Genomic DNA, 19,269 nt, shown 5'->3' on the forward strand with positions numbered 1-19,269 from the left:
AAACTTCAGTAAGATAGAATTTCTATCTTACTGAATACACCAGGCAAAAGCCAGGAAAATGCTTGGTGCGGTTTTGCATGCAAGTTTTAAGATCAGGCTAGGTATAACCTGATGTGAATTGTCATGGGAGACTATGGTGAAGAAATGATTTACATCACAGAAAAAACAGCTGATATTGACATCAAGTTTTCACCATCAAAGAACTGCTTTTGATTACAATATTACCATTATTTGAAATAATTTTGGAGCAGCTATGAATGAATACAATGAAAAATTGACCATAAGCAAACAAAACACAAGAGAATTTTACATATCAGTAAAAACGAATGAGAATAAAATCTTACTTCTCCACAAGAAGTGGAATCAACAATAAATCTCTCATCTAGGCATTATAAAAACTGAGGAGAGGGCTTCCCTGGTGGCGCAGTGGTTGAGAGTCCGCCTGCCGATGCAGGGGACACGGGTTCGTGCCCCGGTACGCGAAGATCCCACGTGCCGCGGAGCGGCTGGGCCTGTGAGCCATGGCTGCTGAGCCTACGCGTCCAGAGCTTGTGCTCCGCAATGGGAGAGGCCACAGCAGTGAGAGGCCCATGTACCGCAAAAAAAAAAAAAAAAAATTGAGGAGAGACTTAACATATGAGTAGTTGCTATACTTGCATCCCACAAGAAGTCAATAGTGGAATATTGGAGCAATTATAATTATTATAATTATGGTGATTGTTTCCTTGATACAGAATTCGTGGTCAAAGTTTTTTTCATCAGCACTGTGATGGGCTTCTAGCCTCTTTGTTCTGATGAGAAGTCACCTTGTTAACCTTATTGGGGTTCTCTTATATGTTGTTTTTCTCTTGCTGCTTTTGAGATTTTTCTTTTTGTCTTCGTCTTTCAACACTTGACTATGACGCATCTAGATGTGAATTTATCCTACTTGGAGTTAAGCTTCTTGGATGTGTTTTTCATAAAACTTGGAAAGTTTCAGTCATTATTTCTTCATATTTTTTCCTGCCCCTTTTTCTGGGGCTCTGCTCATTCTTTTCTCTTTCTGTTCTTCAGATAGAATGATCTCTATTGGCCTGTCTTCATGCTAAAAGACTAGCAGAGCCTTACTGCACATACTCATAGTCTCATACTTTAGTAAATTACTTTAATTAAGATGCCTTGCAGAATTTCCCTTTATTTGTTTTAATATACCAGATAATAATTGTATTTATGGTTATAATGCAGTTATATTTTATTTACAGTTCTTTAAAAATGCACAGAAGTAATAATTGATTCATTTTTTTCCTACCCCTTACAGTCCCATTATAGCAGTAGTGGCCCAGAGTTTAACCGTGTTCTCTTCAATTTTGGAGGTCAGAGTCCACTGATTTTATATTATCTTAAGATGCATGAGCTAGCTGGTATTTCCAAAGCCCCTAGACAAGTCAAGATTAAACTCACTGAAATATTGAAAGAACCATATCCTTTTTTAAGCTTTGCTTTAATATGATGCTTCCAAAATATTCAAAACTTTTAACTGTTTTTAATGTCTCAGTTAAGAAAAAAATTTTAATGCATTTTGTAACTAATACTTTACTTAGCATTTAATTACATTCAAAACTTTTCATAGCATGTTTGGCTAAAAGTATTTTCTCTTTTAGTTCTAAGGCTGTGATTTTACATGTAAGAAAAATAAAACAAACATAAAACCCAGGAACTTAAAAAACCAGTATATTTAGCTCTTTAGTAAAAGACTATTTTTACAACTTTACTGTTCAATGTTTAGTTTCAAACATTTGTCAGAACTGTGGGTCATGGACTTCTAGGTTTCTCCAGAAGAAAGTTTCAAATGTGCCTTAGCTATGTAATCATTTGTTCTAATGAAAATTTATTAGAAAGCTTAATGTATAAAATATAATATAAATGAAATTGGAACCCTTTGGTTGGAGCAGGGGTATCTGTTTACATTCTTGTGCCCCCTCTGCATAACCCATCCTGGCCCAGGTCTCACTAGGGACTTGGATGAACCCCAAGAGATCCAGTACAAACCGGGGTATACACAGCTCCAGGTGGAAAATATATATATATATATACATATATATATATATATATATATATTTCTATCTTTAAAAATGAAGAAGTTGCACTTTACTAATACTTAGTAGACAGGTACCCTCACTCAGTTGATATTTCAGTCTGCACTCTACTCTGTTGAGGGATAGTAATAGCATGCTTGCTCTTGTGTTGTCTGAGTTTCACAACATATTGCTGCTTTCTTTGGGTGGTTAAGCAGATTTATAGATTATATCATTTGGTTTAACTAAATTGACACTTACTAGTGGACCAATAGCTTTAAAAGTTTTCTGAAAAGAAATATTACTCAGCCATAAAAAAGAACAAAATAATGCCATTTGCAGCCACATGGATGGATCTAGAGATTGTCGTATTGAGTGAAATAAGTCAGACAGAGAAAGACAAATATCATATCATATGATATTGCTTATATGTGGAATCTAAAAAAATGGTACAAATGAACTTTTTTACAAAACAGAAATAGAGTCACAGATGTAGAAAAGAAAAGGGGAAAAGGGGGGTGGGATAACTTGGGAGATTGGGATTGACATATACACACTACTATATATAAAATAGATAACTGATAAGAACCTACTGTATAGCACAGGGAACTCTACTCTATACTTTGTAATGACCTATATGGGAAAAGAATCTAAAAGAGAGTGGGTATCTGTATATGTATAACTGATTCACTTTGCTGTGGAGCAGAAACTAACACAACATTGTAAATCAACTATACTCCAATAAAAATTAATTTAAAAAATTAAAAAATAAAAAGCATTTGTTGTTCAAAAACAAAAAAACAAAAAACGATGTGGTATACATACACAATGGAATACTACTCAGCCACAACTAAGAATGAAATAATGCCATTTGCAACAACATGAATGAACCTAGAGATTATCATACTAAGTGTAGTAAGCCAGACAGAGAAAGACAAATATCATATGATATCACTTACCTGTAGAATCTGAAAAATGATACAAATGAACTTATTTACACAACAGAAATAGACTCACAGACATAGAATACAAACTTATGGTTACCAAAGGAGAAAAGTGGGGGGTCATGAACTAGGAGTTTGGGATTAACATATACACACTTCTATATATAAAATAGCAAACAACAAGGACCTACTGTATTGCACAGGGAACTATACTCAATATTTTGTAATAACCTATAATGGAAAAGAATCTAAAAAAGAATACATATGTGTGTGTTTGTGTGCATGTGTGTGTGTGTGTTTGTATCTGAATCATTTTGCTGTACACCTAAAACTAACACAATATTGTAAACCAACTATATTTCAATAAAAAAATTTTTTTAAAGGAAAAAAGAGGGGCTTCCCTGGTGGCGCAGTGGTTGAGAGTCCGCCTGCCAATGCAGGGGACACGGGTTCATGCCCCGGTCTGGGAAGATCCCACATGCCGCAGAGAGGCTGGGCCCGTGAGCCATGGCTGCTGAGCCTGCGCGTCCGGAGCCTGTACTCTGCAATGGGAGAGGCCACAACAGTGAGAGGCCCGCATACCACAAAAAAAAAAAAAAAAAAAAAAAAAAAAAAAGGAAAAAAGAAATAGTTTCCTGAAAAGAAACTTTGGATTGATGATAATATTTATAATGCAAGAATAATTTTTTTTAAAAAACACAGAATGATATTTCCTCTATTCCTTGAAGGAGCTCTTTTTCAGCTACACTAAGGGACAAAATTAGTGGTGATCCAATCAGTTCTGCCAAGATATAGGCCAAAAAAAATTTTTTTTCAAAAATATCAATTGAAATATGGACATACGTCATTATTATAAACAGTGAACCTAGCCCTAAGTGTATGTTACACTTTTCAATATTAGTAAATGATAGTATGATGCCAGTTTAATTTGTAAGGCATTTATAAACCAACTGTCTGGACATCAATATAAATCTCTATAACTTGAGGATAAAAGGTTTGGTGTACCAAAAATAAATATAGTGTTAAATTTTATTTTTTAAATATTTTATTTCATCTCACTGTTTTCTATCCATAGACTGCATATCTTTTATAATATGCATAATATATAAATACAGATTGATATGTATATAATTTATAAATTTAAAATTATATCTATGAGGGAGTGTGCTCACATAGCTTTTACTCATGGGGTACATGATCCAGGAAGTGTGGAGAACACTGCCCTAGCAGATTCTCAAAATTCTTCCCAGGACACTTCTTCTCCCATATTTCAGTCAAGACAACCTCCAGAGTCTCACTGACCACAGGCACATGGAATTAACTTGGATGGCTCTGGAACACAAGGAGAAAGGAAACTACAGAGGTAAATCAGTCTGTTCTGAGACTTGTAACTTAAGGATTCTCATCAACCTTGGATTATTCAAACAAATGGTTAAATACAAAATTTTTAGATGTCTAGAAGTGAAATCTGAAAGGTATGAAAACCATTCATAATAGATTACTTTTATTTTAAACTAATTTTTATTGTGATTATAAAAATATCAGTCTTTGTGTTTATATTTCTGATGGGCATGGATTTGTCCAACAACAATACAAAGATTCATAACACCAGTTCACTGAGAATGTGGGAAGAGTATGAGTATATGTGGGGGTGGGGAAAGGAGGAAATGGATATCTAGAGCATGAAATCTTTTAGGAGAGTATTTCATTCCATAAAGATCAGAAAGAAATCACCATTTAGAAAGTAATAGGTCTGGACAAAACTATAATTCAAAAAGATAAATGCATTATTATGTTCATAGCAACACTATTCACAATAGCCAAGATGTAGAAACAACCTAGGTGTCCATCAACAGATGAATAGATAAAGAAGATGTGGTACATATATATAATGGAATGCTACTCAGCCATAAAAAGAATGAAATAATGCCATTTGCAGCAAGTTAGATGGACCTAGAGATTATCATACTAAGTGAAGTAAGAAGAAAGAGAAAGACAAATACCATATGATATCACTTATAGGTGAAATCTAAAATAGAACACAAGTGAACTTATCTATGAAACAGGAACAGACTCACAGACATAGAGAACAGACTTGTGGTTGCTGGGGGTGCGGGGGCGGGGGGTGGTGCTGGAGGGAGGGATGGATTGGGAGTTTGGGATTAGTAGATGTAAACTATGGATAAACAACAAGGTGCTACTGTATAGCACAGGGAACTATATTCAATATGCTGTGATTAAACCATAATGGAAAAGAATATGAAAATAATGTGTATATATGTATAACTGAATCACTTTGCTGTGCAGCACAAATTAACACAACATTGTAAATCAACTACACTTCAATAAAATAAATTTAAAAAAAGAAAGACAGAAAGTAATGGGGCTTTCCATGATGCTTTCTGAGCTTGTAAAATGCCCGCTGATAAGAAAAACTATTCCTAGATCTAATGATGAACAAAGTGATAATGATGCCTCACATTCATCAGCACTTTACAGTTTTTCAAAACATTTATTGAATCTTCCTATGTATCATTGCAAGAAATGACAAGACTCCTGGGACAGTGGACAGAGCAGGCACCCATCACAGACACTTTACAGATGAGGGAACAAAACTCACAGAGGGTAAGTAGCTTACCCAGGTGATTCATGCAACAGAGCTGGCAACAGAGTCTACCATTCCCTGAGCCATGCATACTTTTCTGACATGACGATCGATCCAGGCTAGAATTCTCCTTGAGCATGATACTAGTGGTTGGTGGCAGAGCCCAGTAATGTTTTCTCCAAGACCTTTTTTCTAAAGTATTTTTTCTTTTTTTAAATTTATTTTTTATTGAAGTATAGTTGATTTACAATGTTGTGTTAATTCCAAGAACTTGATAGCTGCTAATGAAATTTGTGTCCAGAGTTCCCATAATTATGATGACTGTATGATCACTGAATTTATCTCTTTCTCACTGAAATTTTACATTGAAGCTATTAAGAATATAGAACATTTTTATTAGTTTTTCTCAGGGCTTGCTGGAGTCCTCTGGCTTTCCTGAAGTGGAAAAATAACACTTTCTGGCTAATGCATCTATGCAGAGTGAAGGAGTAGGAGAAAGTAGAGAAAGTGGAGGAGTTAAATAACAAAAAAGACAAATATAATTCATCATATCTGGGGTTGGCAGACTCTAAAATGGTCCCCAGTGATCCCTGCCTTCTGGTTCATGCCCTTGTGTAATTGCCTCCCACGGGGTACGGGCTGAACCTATGACTTGCTTCTAACAAATAGGATATGGCAAACATAATGAAACGTCACTTCTGAGATTCAGCTACAAAAAGACTGACATCAGTCCTGCTCGACTTTTTTTTTTTTTTTTTTTTTTTTTGCGGTACGCGGACCTCTCACTGTTGTGGCCTCTCCCGTTGCGGAGCACAGGCTCTGGACGTGCAGGCTCAGCAGCCATGGCTCACGGGCCCAGCCACTCCGCGGCATGTGGGATTTTCCCGGACCAGGGCAAGAACCCCCGCCCCCTACATCGGCAGGCAGACTCTCAACCACTGCGCCACCAGGGAAGCCCTGACAGGACTTTTAACGTACACTTATAAGGAAAATAATGAACTTTTAAACTAGATAATGTACATTAAATCATTAGTAGAAAATTTGAATTTTTTAATGAATAGTCTTTGAATTTCTTTTTTAAAAACTTGGTTACTTATACTAGAGTTATGAGTAAAACTAAAAAGAAAAACTGACTTAGGACCCAGGCTGAATGTGTAGTGTGTTTTTAAACTGGGAAGAATCTTGTGCAAAATATATTTGGAGCTCCTAATTTTCCCATCTTACATTGCCTGCATTTTTGTAAACTACCTCAACTCCTTTATGTATTGAGAGTAAACTACCAAATACCCAAAAGTCTAATAATTATTTTACATGTTTCACAAATTCTTTATTTAAAAAAAAAAGGAAGACTCAGGAACAAAATGTTGGGTCTCATTAAAAAGTAAAGTTTATAGGCTGTATCTGTATTTCTAACTTGAGCTTAGAATGTTCGTTCACATTTTTTTTGCCGTTTGGGAAAAATCTGAACTTAAGGCAGTGTCACAATGAGGCTATTGTGTTACTGTAAACACATGCTCCCACCATCACACATATATACAGACTTTTTAACATGTAAAAACTGTCCGGAGTCAGATAATTCAACTCTACAATTAAAAATAATATGGGATATATCAACATTTATCCCAGCATAAAAATAAAAGCTATACGAAGAAACCATCTGTTGTGAATTATCTGTGATGTGGGAGAAGCAAATAGTCAATGGGGAAAAAAGGAAAAGAAAGAAACCCTGAGACTCATATAAGGTCACCAGCTCTGTATAACACTCTGTCTTCACACAGAATCTAGTGGGAAACTCTTTAGAGCCATGTGCAACTTCCTTTCACTTTTATTTATAAAAAGATTTCCAATAATCTTTGTCACACATGCATATATAGATTGTTTTCTCACTAATATGTGAATAACAACTTGAGTTGTTACTAAAAGTTACTATGAATGGTATTTTTCATTTCAAGTCAGTTACATTTCAAGTTAATTTCAAGTTAATTAACATATACTAAGGATTTGGTAATCAGACTTTTAAAAGGATACCTTAGCTAAAAGACAAATGTCTGAAAAAAACTTCTAATCCAGAACCATTTTATCTAGTGTTTTTTCCAGTAAAGACAGGATAAAATACTTTTTTCCCTCAATCCTAAAACTCTCAGGATGAAATGAATAGGAAAGCCTACACTGCCAGAAAGTTTGTTCCATTATTTATGAGATTGTACCCCCAAAATCTAACCCTCACTTTCCTCAGCTTCAAAAATGGGGATATGGACATTATAATATCATCTGTTAATGAGACCTTTCAGATAATAGAAACCAGATGTTAGCTTCCTGGAGTGGGAGGTCTTTTAAAATACTTTTTGTTGAAAACACCCAGCCCTAAAAACCCTGTGGCAACACAGACTCCCTCTACCAAAACACGAGGGAGGACTGATATTTCCTCTAGTTGTCTGCAAAGAGGAAAAACAGGCTGGGGAGCAGAGGAGAATAAGAAGGGAGATGAGGAAGTAGAGAGGAAACCTAAAAACCTTAGTTGCATGGAAGAGGCCCCTTCAGCAGTATAGGGAAAAAATTTAATTTGAGCCCAGATTTGAGCCTATATTCTCCATGTGTATCAAGCAGACAGATTGGGCTATATAAGTTTCAAGTCCTTTTGAATCCTGAGATTTGTGATTCTGTTGGAGGAATTTGACTTTCCACACCATTGGTGGTTGAATTGGTAAATATTGGTAAATAGCTCAAATTTTCACTGAAATGACAACCTTCTCATTTTGTCAGGTCACTGTAGAACCATGTTCTTCTGAGGCTACAGTAAGAAAAAGAATGCATAGGCACCATTTTTCCCATTCACAATTGTCAGTTCCCCTAAAGGACCACCAGAATAACCTGTTGACCAAGAAAAGCTAAGTTTAATAGACTTATTGTAGTAAAAGAGAACAACAATTTAACAGAGCTTTAGTAGTGTCTCAAAATGGATAAATTCAGGAATGACATTTGTAGGGTTTTAGGACCTAAGTTGGATGATTTTGAGGCAGGTTGTGCAAGGTGAGAAACTGCTTGGGATTGGGCAGAGTTTAATATTATAATTTTGGACTAGTGGGCCCAGTGAAGCAAGGGTCTTGAAGTAAGCTTTGATGTGCAAGCTATTTTAGCTGGTTCAAAGTCTTATCTTTCAGGAAAAAGCATTTTCTGGGCAAGTTGAAGGTTATTTTTTCTTATTCTCAGTGTTGTTAAACACAGGGACAGAAAAAAGTATGCATGGCCCTCCATTTTTTAACACAGGGACAGGAGTGACATCAGCATCGTGGCTGAATAAGACATCATGTCGCCCCTCAATGACAACAATTTGGCGTACATCCACAGACAAAAATGCCCCTGTGGGAGTTGTGGGATCCAGTACCATTTTCCAAGGGATCTGAGAGGAGGGTCACCCACGTGTGCATCATGTAATAGGCATGCAGATTTCTGTCCTAGCTGTGGAACTTGTAGTGGCCTATGAACCAACTTTATCGCCTCTTGACCACAGTCCAAGAACCCCTGGAAAACACTGTCATAGGCAATCACCTATAGATGAGAGAGCCCTTGTGGAAGTCCAGGCTTCCAGAAGAGAAATTTCAGCACACCACTGAAACAAAAAAATACAAATGTAGATGCATGGGAAAGGATAACAGGAACAGTTTAACTTCACCTCTCCCCCAAGGCAGCACAGCTTAGGTCCAAGAGAGATCTTCTCAGCCCATGATTTCTTGTGTGGGGGAAAGTGAGAGCGAATTAGGGACCACCTGGCTTCCCAAGCAGTGTGGTTGCTGCCAAAGAGGCTTGTTTCTCTCTTCCCCATCCAGAGTACTGAATGATGAGCTTCATGACCTAGGGGTTGGAAAGAGGCTGGGAGAATTGTAGATAGAACTCTCAGAGGGCATTAAAGGGATGCAGATTCTACTAACCATTTCATAGACTCTACCAAGAAGCCTGCCCATGAGTCCCTGAGGACACATCACCCATAGATACCCCCAGCTAGCCCATAGACAGCACCAGTGCTCCATGAACCCCACCCACATACATTCTCACCCTGTGACCGGCTCCCTGTGCACACTCCCAATAGCAACAGCAAAAGCGAGCTTTGGCAGACAGCTAGTGAGTATACACAGAAAGTCTGTGCCAGCCCAAATCTGTGGGCCAGAGAGAGACCACAAACTTGAACTTATATGCCACCTTCGGGAAAGCAAAAGGAAGGCTGTCAGTGCTTGGCCTGGTGTGTTAACAGTGTAGAGAGATGACATAAAAGCTTTAAAATTCTGCCACTAAAGGGAGCAAGAAGTGTAAAACAGATGTATCCATAGAAGGTCTGAAAAGCCTCAGAATCCCTAGCAGAAGGAATTTATCACCCAAAGGAAGTTAGCAAAAACTAGAGGAGCTGACTGCTATTCCAAATGTGAAGACAGCAATGCAAAACTTCAAAGAACATAAAAAATTTAAGGAAACATGACACCACCAATAGATCACAATGATTCTCCAGTAACTGATCCCAAAGATATGGAGATCTCAATTTACCTGATAAAAAATTCAAAAGAACTGTTTAATGAAACTCAGTGAATTACAGAAAAGCACAGAAAGATAATTCAAGGGAATCAGGAAACAGTGCAAATCATGAACAAAATGAGAAGTTTAACAAAGATATAAAAATTATAAAAAAAAAAAAACAAACAAATTCTGGAGCTGAAGAATACAATGAATGAGATGGAAAAAAAAATGTGGTGGAGAGCATCAATAGCAGAATGGGTCAAGCAAAGAAAGAATCTGTGAGTTAGAAGACAGGAACTTTAAAATTACCCAGTCAGAGGAGAACAAAGAAGAAGAAATTGAAAAGAGTGAAGAAAGCTTACTTGATCTGTGGAATCCCATCAAAAGAAATAATCTACAAATTATTCGAGTTCCAAAAGAAGAGAGGGAGAATGGAGCACAGATCTTAATTAATAATGGCTGAGAACTTCTCAAATCTGGGGAGATGTTTAGATATCCAAGTTCATGAAGCCCATAGGTCACCAAACAAATTCAACTTAAAGAAATCTTTGCCAAAATACATCATAATAAAACTGTCAAAAATCAAAAACAAAGGGAGAATCTCCATTTTTAGTCTGCTTCCCCAAAAACCCAACCCAAGATAGTATATTTGTTATGAGTATTATTTAACAAAGGGACAACAATGTTGGTTTCACTTCTCACCATTATGGAGAAAACAATCCACTAATTTCTCACTACTTTTCTTGTGGATCGCTGATAGTCAACTAAATGGAAGGAGAGAAGAAAATGTACGGGAATTACATTTTTTAAAAATTCAACATTGTACTGTGCATCTCACTTGCCACCATGAAATGGGGCTACCTGCTCCAAGAGTTTGGGCAGAATTGGCCAGATGGCTTCCCACATCTTTTAGAGTTCATGATCTAGAAGCAGGAGGGCTAAGTACTGAATTAGACTAACAATCCCATATCTAGTATTCATTTTTGTGTTTAGGAGACATTTAAAACTCTAAATTTTGTATTCATTTAGAACCACTCATTGTGGCTCTAAGTAAATACACTGTGCCTATGTAGTTCTTGTTTCTCCACTCTGTGAGTTCAAACAGATGCAAAGAAGGCTAACAAAAAATGATCTACACAATGGATAGTTTCTAAGTAAGAGGCAGGAGAGCCTATAAAAAAGAGCCATTCTTTTTTATGGCTGAGTAGTATTCCATTGTGTGTGTGTGCGTGCGTGCCACATCTCCTTTATCCATTCATCTGTTGATGGACATTTAGGTTGCTTCCATATCTTGGCCATTGTAAATAATGCTGCTATGAACATTGGGTTGCTTGTATCTTTTTGAATTAAGGTGTTTGTTTATTTAGGACATATACCCAAGAGTGGAATTGCTGGGTCATATGGTAGCTGTATGTTTAGTTTTTTGAGAAAACTCCATACTATTTTCCACAGTGGCTGTACCAAATTACATTCCCACCAACAGTGTGCAAGGGTTCCCTTTTCTCCACATCCTCACCAACATTTGTTATTTCTGTTCTTTTTGATGATAGCCATTCTGACAGGTGTCAGGATATCTCATTGTGGCTTTGGTTTGCATTTTCCTGCTGGTTAGTGATGTTGAGCATCTTTTCATGTGCCTGTTGGCCATCTGCATTTCCTTTTGGGAAAAATGTGTATTCAGTTCTTCTGCCCATTTTTAAATTAGCTTGTTTGGTTTTTTGATGTTGAGTTTTATGAGCTGTTCATATATGTTGGATATTAACCCCTTATCAGTCATTTGCAAATATTTTCAACCATTCAGTAGGTTGTCTTTTTGTTTTGTCAATAGTTTCCTTTTCTGAAACCAAAAGAAAGCTGGAGTAGCAATTCTCATATCAGACAAAATAGACTTTAAAATAAGGACTACTAGAAGAGACAAAGAAGGACACTACATAATGATCAAGGGATCGATCCAAGAAGAAGATATAACAATTGTAAATATTTATGCACCCAACATAGGAGCACCTCAATACATAAGGCAAATACTAACAGCCATAAAAGGAGAAATCGACAGTAACACACTCATAGTAGGGGACTTTAACACCCCACTTTCACCAATGGACAGATCATCCAAAATGAAAATAAATAAGGAAACACAAGCTTTAAATGATACATTAAACAAGATGGACTTAATTGATATTTATAGGACATTCCATCCAAAAACAACAGAATACACATTTTTCTCAAGTGCTCATGGAACATTCTCCAGGATAGATCATATCTTGGGTCACAAATCAAGCCTTGGTAAATTTAAGAAAATTGAAATTGTATCAAGTATCTTTTCCGACCACAATGCTATGAGACTAGATATCAATTACAGGAAAAGAGCTGTAAAAAATACAAACACATGGAGGCTAAACAATACACTACTTAATAACGAAGTGATCACTGAAGAAATCAAAGAGGAAATTAAAAAATACCTAGAAACAAATGACAATGGAGACACGACGACCCAAAACCTATGGGATGCAGCAAAAGCAGTTCTAAGAGGGAAGTTTATAGCAATACAATCCCACCTTAAGAAACAGGAAACATCTCGAATAAACAACCTAACCTTGCACCTAAAGCAATTAGAGAAAGAAGAACAAAAACATCCCAAAGTTAGCAGAAGGAAAGAAATCATAAAAATCAGATCAGAAATAAATGAAAAAGAAATGAAGGAAACGATAGCAAAGATCAATAAAACTAAAAGCTGGTTCTTTGAGAAGATAAACAAAATTGATAAACCATTAGCCAGACTCATCAAGAAAAAAAGGGAGAAGACTCAAATCAATAGAATTAGAAATGAAAAAGGAGAAGTAACAACTGACACTACAGAAATACAAAAGATCATGAGAGATTACTATAAGCAACTCTATGCCAATAAAATGGACAACCTGGAAGAAATGGACAAATTCTTAGAAATGCACAACCTGCCAAGACTGAATCAGGAAGAAATAGAAAATATGAACAGACCAATCACAAGCACTGAAATTGAAACTGTGATAAAAAATCTTCCAACAAACAAAAGCCCAGGACCAGATGGCTTCACAGGCGAATTCTATCAAGCATTTAGAGAAGAGCTAACACCTATCCTTCTGAAACTCTTCCAAAATATAGCAGAGGGAGGAACACTCCCAAACTCATTCTACGAGGCCACCATCACCTTGATACCAAAACCAGACAAGGATGTCACAAAGAAAGAAAACTACAGGCCAATATCACTGATGAACATAGATGCAAAAATCCTCAACAAAATACTAGCAAACAGAATCCAACAGCACATTAAAAGGATCATACACCATGATCAAGTGGGGTTTATTCCAGGAATGCAAGGATTCTTCAATATACGCAAATCAATCAACGTGATACACCATATTAACAAACTGAAGGAGAAAAACCATATGATCATCTCAATAGATGCAGAGAAAGCTTTCGACAAAATTCAACACCCATTTATGATAAAAACCCTGCAGAAAGTAGGCATAGAGGGAACTTTCCTCAACATAATAAAGGCCATATATGACAAACCCACAGCCAGCATCGTCCTCAATGGTGAAAAACTGAATCCATTTCCACTAAGATCAGGAACTAGACAAGGTTGCCCACTTTCACCACTCTTATTCAACCTAGTTTTGGAAGTTTTAGCCACAGCAATCAGAGAAGAAAAGGAAATAAAAGGAATCCAAATTGGAAAAGAAGAAGTAAAGCTGTCACTGTTTGCAGATGACATGATACTATACATAGAGAATCCTAAAGATGCTACCAGAAAACTACTAGAGTTAATCAATGAATTTGGTAAAGTTGCAGGATACAAAATTAATGCACAGAAATCTCTGGCATTCCTATATACTGATGATGAAAAATCTGAAAGTGAAATCAAGGAAACACTCCCATTTACCATTGCAACAAAAAGAATAAAATATCTAGGAATAAACCTACCTAAGGAGACAAAAGACCTGTATGCAGAAAATTATAAGACACTGATGAAAGAAATTAAAGATGATACAAATAGATGGAGAGATATACCATGTTCTTGGATTGGAAGAATCAACATTGTGAAAATGACTCTACTACCCAAAGCAATCTACAGGTTCAATGCAATCCCTATCAAACTACCACTGGCATTTTTCACAGAACTAGAACAAAAAATTTCACAATTTGTATGGAAACACAAAAGACCCCGAATAGCCAAAGCAATCTTGAGAACGAAAAATGGAGCTGGAGGAATCAGGCTCCCTGACTTCAGACTATACTACAAAGCTACAGTAATCAAGACAGTATGGTACTGGCACAAAAACAGAAAGATAGATCAATGGAACAGGATAGAAAGCCCAGAGTTAAACCCACGGACATATGGTCACCTTATCTTTGATAAAGGAGGCAGGAATGTACAGTGGAGAAAGGACAGTCTCTTCAATAAGTGGTGCTGGGAAAACTGGATAGGGACATGTAAAAGTATGAGATTAGATCATTCCCTAACACCATACACAAAAATAAGCTCAAAATGGATTAAAGACCTAAATGTAAGGCCAGACACTATCAAACTCTTAGAGGAAAACATAGGCAGAACACTCTATGACATAAATCACAGCAAGATCCTTTTTGACCCACCTCCTAGAGAAATGGAAATAAAGACAAAAATAAACACATGGGACCTAATGAAACTTCAAAGCTTTTGCACAGCAAAGGAAACCATAAACAAGACCAAAAGACAACCCTCAGAATGGGAGAAAATATTTGCAAATGAAGCAACTGACAAAGGATTAATCTCCAAAATTTATAAGCAGCTCATGCAGCTCAATAACAAAAAAACAAAGAACCCAATCCAAAAATGGGCAGAAGACCTAAATAGACATTTCTCCACAGAAGATATACAGACTGCCAACAAACACATGAAAGGATGCTCAACATCTTTACTCATTAGAGAAATGCAAATCAAAACTACAATGAGATATCATCTCACACCAGTCAGAATGGCCATCATCAAAAAATCTAGAAACAATAAATGCTGGAGAGGGTGTGGAAAAAAGGGAACACTCTTGCACTGCTGGTGGGAATGTGAATTGGTACAGCCGCTATGGAGAACGGTATGGAGGTTCCTTAAAAAACTACAAATAGACCCACCATATGACCCAGCAATCCCACTACTGGGCATATACCCTGAGAAAACCATAATTCAAAAAGAGACATGTACCAAAATGTTCATAGCAGCCCTATTTACAATAGCCCGGAGATGGAAACAACCTAAGTGTCCATCATCGGATGAATGGATAAAGAAGATGTGGCACATATATACAATGGAATATTACTCAGCCATAAAAAGAAATGAAATTGAGCTATTTGTAATGAGGTGGATAGACCTAGAGTCTGTCATACAGAGTGAAGTAAGTCAGAAAGAGAAAGACAAATACTGTATGCTAACACATATATATGGAATTTAAGAAAAAAAAAATGTCATGAAGAACATAGGGGTAAGACAGGAATAAAGACACAGACCTACTAGAGAATGGACTTGAGGATATGGGGAGGGGGAAGGGTAAGCTGTGACAAAGTGAAAGAGCGGCATGGACATATATACACTACCAAACGTGAGGTAGATAGCTAGTGGGAAGCAGCCGCATAGCACAGGGAGATCAGCTCGGTACTTTGTGACCGCCTGGAGGGGTGGGATAGGGAGGGTGGGAGGGAGACGCAAAAGGGAGGGGATATGGAAACATATGTATATGTATAACTGATTATATTTGTTATAAAGCAAAAAAATAAAATTAAAAAAAAATAGTTTCCTTTTCTGTACAAAAACTTTTAAGTGGAATTAGGTCCCATTTTTTAATTTTTGCTTTTATTTCCTTTGCTTTAGGAGACAGATCCAAAAAATATTGCTACAATTTATGTCAAAGGGTGTTCTGCCTGTTTTCCTCTAGAAGTTTTATGGTTTATGGTCTTACATTTAGGTCTTTAATCCATTTTGAGTTTATTTTTGTATATGGTGTTAGAAAATGTTCTAATTTTATTCTTTTACTTGTAGCTGTTCAGTTTTCCCAGCACCACTTATTGAAGAGACTGTCTTTTCTCCATTGTATATTCTTGCCTCCTTTATCATAGATTAATTGACTGTAGGTGTGTGGATTTCTGGGCTCTCTATTCTGTGCCATTGGTCTGTGTGTCTGTTTTTGTGCCAGTACCATGCTGTTTTGATTACTGTAGTTTTGTAGTATTATCTGAAGTCAGGGAGCATGATTCTCAAGGTTGTTTTGGCTATTCAGGGTCTTTGTGTTTCCAAACAAATTTTAAAATTATTTGTTCATGTTCTGTGAAGTATCCTCTTAGGATTTTTGTAAGGATTGCTTTGAATCTGTAGATTGCATTAGGTAGTATGGTCATTTTAATGATATTATTTCTTCCAATCCAAGAACACAGTATATCTTTCCATCTGTTTTTTTCATCTTCAATTTTTTTCATAAGTGTCTATGGTTTTCTGAATACAGGTCTTTTACCTCCTTAGGTAGGTTTATTCCTAGGTATTTTATTCTTTTTGATGCACTGGTAAATGGGATTATTTCCTTAATTTCTCTTTCTTATAGTTGTTATTAGTATATACAAATGCAGCAGGTTTCTGTATGTTAATTTTTTATCCTGCAACTTTACCAAATTCATTGATGAGCTATAGTAGTTTTCTGGTGGCTTTGTTAGGATATTCTCTGTATAGTATCATGTCATCTACAAACAGTGACAGCTTTACTTCTTCCTTGCCAGTTTGGATTCTTTTTATTTCTATTTTTTGTCTGATTGCTGTGGCTATCCAATATTTATGCTATGTTGAATAAAAGTGGTGAGATTGGGCATCCTTGTCTTGTTCCTGCTCTTAGAGGAAATGCTTTCAGTTTTTCACCATTGAGTATGATGTTAGCTATGGGTTTGTCATATATGGCCTTTATTATGTTGTGATAGGCTCCCTCTGTGCCCACTTTCTGGAGAGTTTTTATCATGAATGGATGTTGAATTTTGTCAAAAGCTTTTTCTGCATCTATTGAGATGATCATATGATTTTTATCCTTCAGTTTGTTAACTTGGTATATCACACTGATTGATTGTGGATATTGAAAAATCCTTGCATCCCTGGGATAAATCCCACTTGATCATGGTGTATGATCCTTTTAGTGTATTGTTAGATTCAGTTTGCTAATATTTTGTTGAGGATTTTTGGGTCTATGTTCATCGTATTGGCCTATAATATTCTTTTTTTATGATATTTTTGTCTGATTTTCATATAAGGGTGATTCTGGCCTCATAGAATGAGTTCAGAAGTGTTCCTTCCTCTGCAGTTTTTTGGAATTGTGTGTATATTAAATAGCCATGTGTGAATATTTAAACTTATACTTAAATTAATAAAGTCAAAGATAAGTAAAAATTCGGTTCATCACTTACACTAGTCACATTTTAAGTGCTCACTAGCTGTGTGTGACTGTTGTCCAGTACAGATATCAAACATGTCCATCATCACAAAACTGTTCTATGGACAGCACTGTCTTGAATAAGAGGAAAAGTTTAATCCATTCACAGAACTTGAGATATCATCTTTGGATATCAGACAGCCAGCACATATAGAACTTTCTTTTACCTTGCCACTTACAGCTTTCTAATTTTAGAAGTTTTGTGGCCTAAGATTATATATTATCTTGTTCATCCATTGTTTAATCCAACAAAATTACCAACCAAGTTAATTTCCCATCTGAGTTCTTAAATTTCCAGTCACACATTTTGCTTTTTTTAGTTGGATTTTTTTTCCTTTTATTCTAGTTTCATTTTATTTGATTTTTGTTTGATTTTGCTCCAAGGTAAACTACTTTTGTCATCATGCAGATTTTTGCTCCATACAACATGGCTTCAATCCATAGTAGAAAGTGTGCTACTCTCTGTATAAGTCTTCAGATAAACAACTTCATAAGTAGCCTAGATCTGTATAAAATTCTGATTGCCTTTTTGTATAGTCATATTTTTGACCCATGGACTCCCTTTACTTAATTCACATTGGTACTAATTTATATCAGTTACCTAAAATAACCTACAAACTCTCCTGCTACACTCTTAACGATTCCTTAAATGATAAGATTTTTAATTTTAAAAAATATATTTAAGATTTATTTAATAGAGCATTTTATAAGCAGAGAAATATCATGGAGTCATAGTAGGACAAAGGATATATCAGGTATTTAAATTTTGCTCTTCAAAGAGAAAAGGAGGTTTTATTTTTAGTTTTAAGTAACTTTTCAAATGGAAAGCTATTCTAAACTTTGCTGAGTAGGTTGCTAAGTTTCTTCTTTTCATGAACTCTGCCAATTAAGAATGGGGGCCAAGTTAAGAAAGGTTGGGGGGAGAAGGAACATCATATTTTTTTTTAAAAGAACTTGAGGGTTTTGTTTTACATTAGTAAGTATGTGCATGTGTGTTGTAAGCATTTTGCAGCCACCTTGAGCCAGAGACAATTACAGAATTGCTTGTAAGATCCAGCCCTTTTTTCTTACAGATTCAGTTTAAATTCTAGTTAGGGTTTTTTCTTTTCTTTTCGTTTAATAAAATACACAAGACCCAAACCACAATTCAGCAAACTTGTTATTAAACTAAATAATGAAAACTTCAGTTGCCTTCAGTAATCAGGTTCCAGGGAGTGGGTTGTATCAATTCTTTTTAGCCAACATTTGGACTTTAGATTATAAACATGGTTCAGTGGAAAAATAAGAGGGGGAGCAGGAGGAGTTTTCATATCAGAGATTTAGTAAGAGTTCAGGTTGGTTTTTTTTTAGTGTAAATATGGTAAAGCCCAATTTGTAACAAATAAGAGAAGAAAACTTCATTTTCAGATACTTTAAATGATCTTTAGACATTGAAAAAAACAGATATTCTTGCTATACATGTTATTGGTCAATAAAAAAATCAGATGGAAAAGTCATAGCTTCTTGAATGCTTAGAATTTAAGACTAAAAAATAATATCTCAAATAAATATTAGAAATTGACTAAATTATAATTTTGTGTTTACTCAACTATTTCTCCTCCTAGGAGTTAGGCAGGCAAAGGAGAAAATCTACTCTGTTACTACACATTCACCCCATAAAAATCACTGCCATTTTATGGCTCCAAGTG

The 19,269-nt window shown here is 36.0% G+C and overlaps 1 protein-coding gene across 1 annotated transcript in view; it reads left to right on the forward strand.

The window, feature by feature from the left end:
- The window catches only part of FAM227B (family with sequence similarity 227 member B), a gene marked incomplete at its 3' end in the record, with an annotated part of 241,992 nt that overhangs the window by 195,583 nt on the left and 27,140 nt on the right, over positions 1-19,269 (forward strand). Inside the window, 1 exon segment of the mRNA XM_082620108.1 lies at positions 1,298-1,458. Within this exon segment, the coding sequence (XP_082476234.1) occupies positions 1,298-1,458 (161 nt within the window).

This window comes from Mesoplodon mirus (genome assembly GCF_964341445.2).
Source record: "Mesoplodon mirus genome assembly, chromosome: 4".
NCBI classification, from domain to species: Eukaryota; Metazoa; Chordata; class Mammalia; order Artiodactyla; family Ziphiidae; genus Mesoplodon; species Mesoplodon mirus.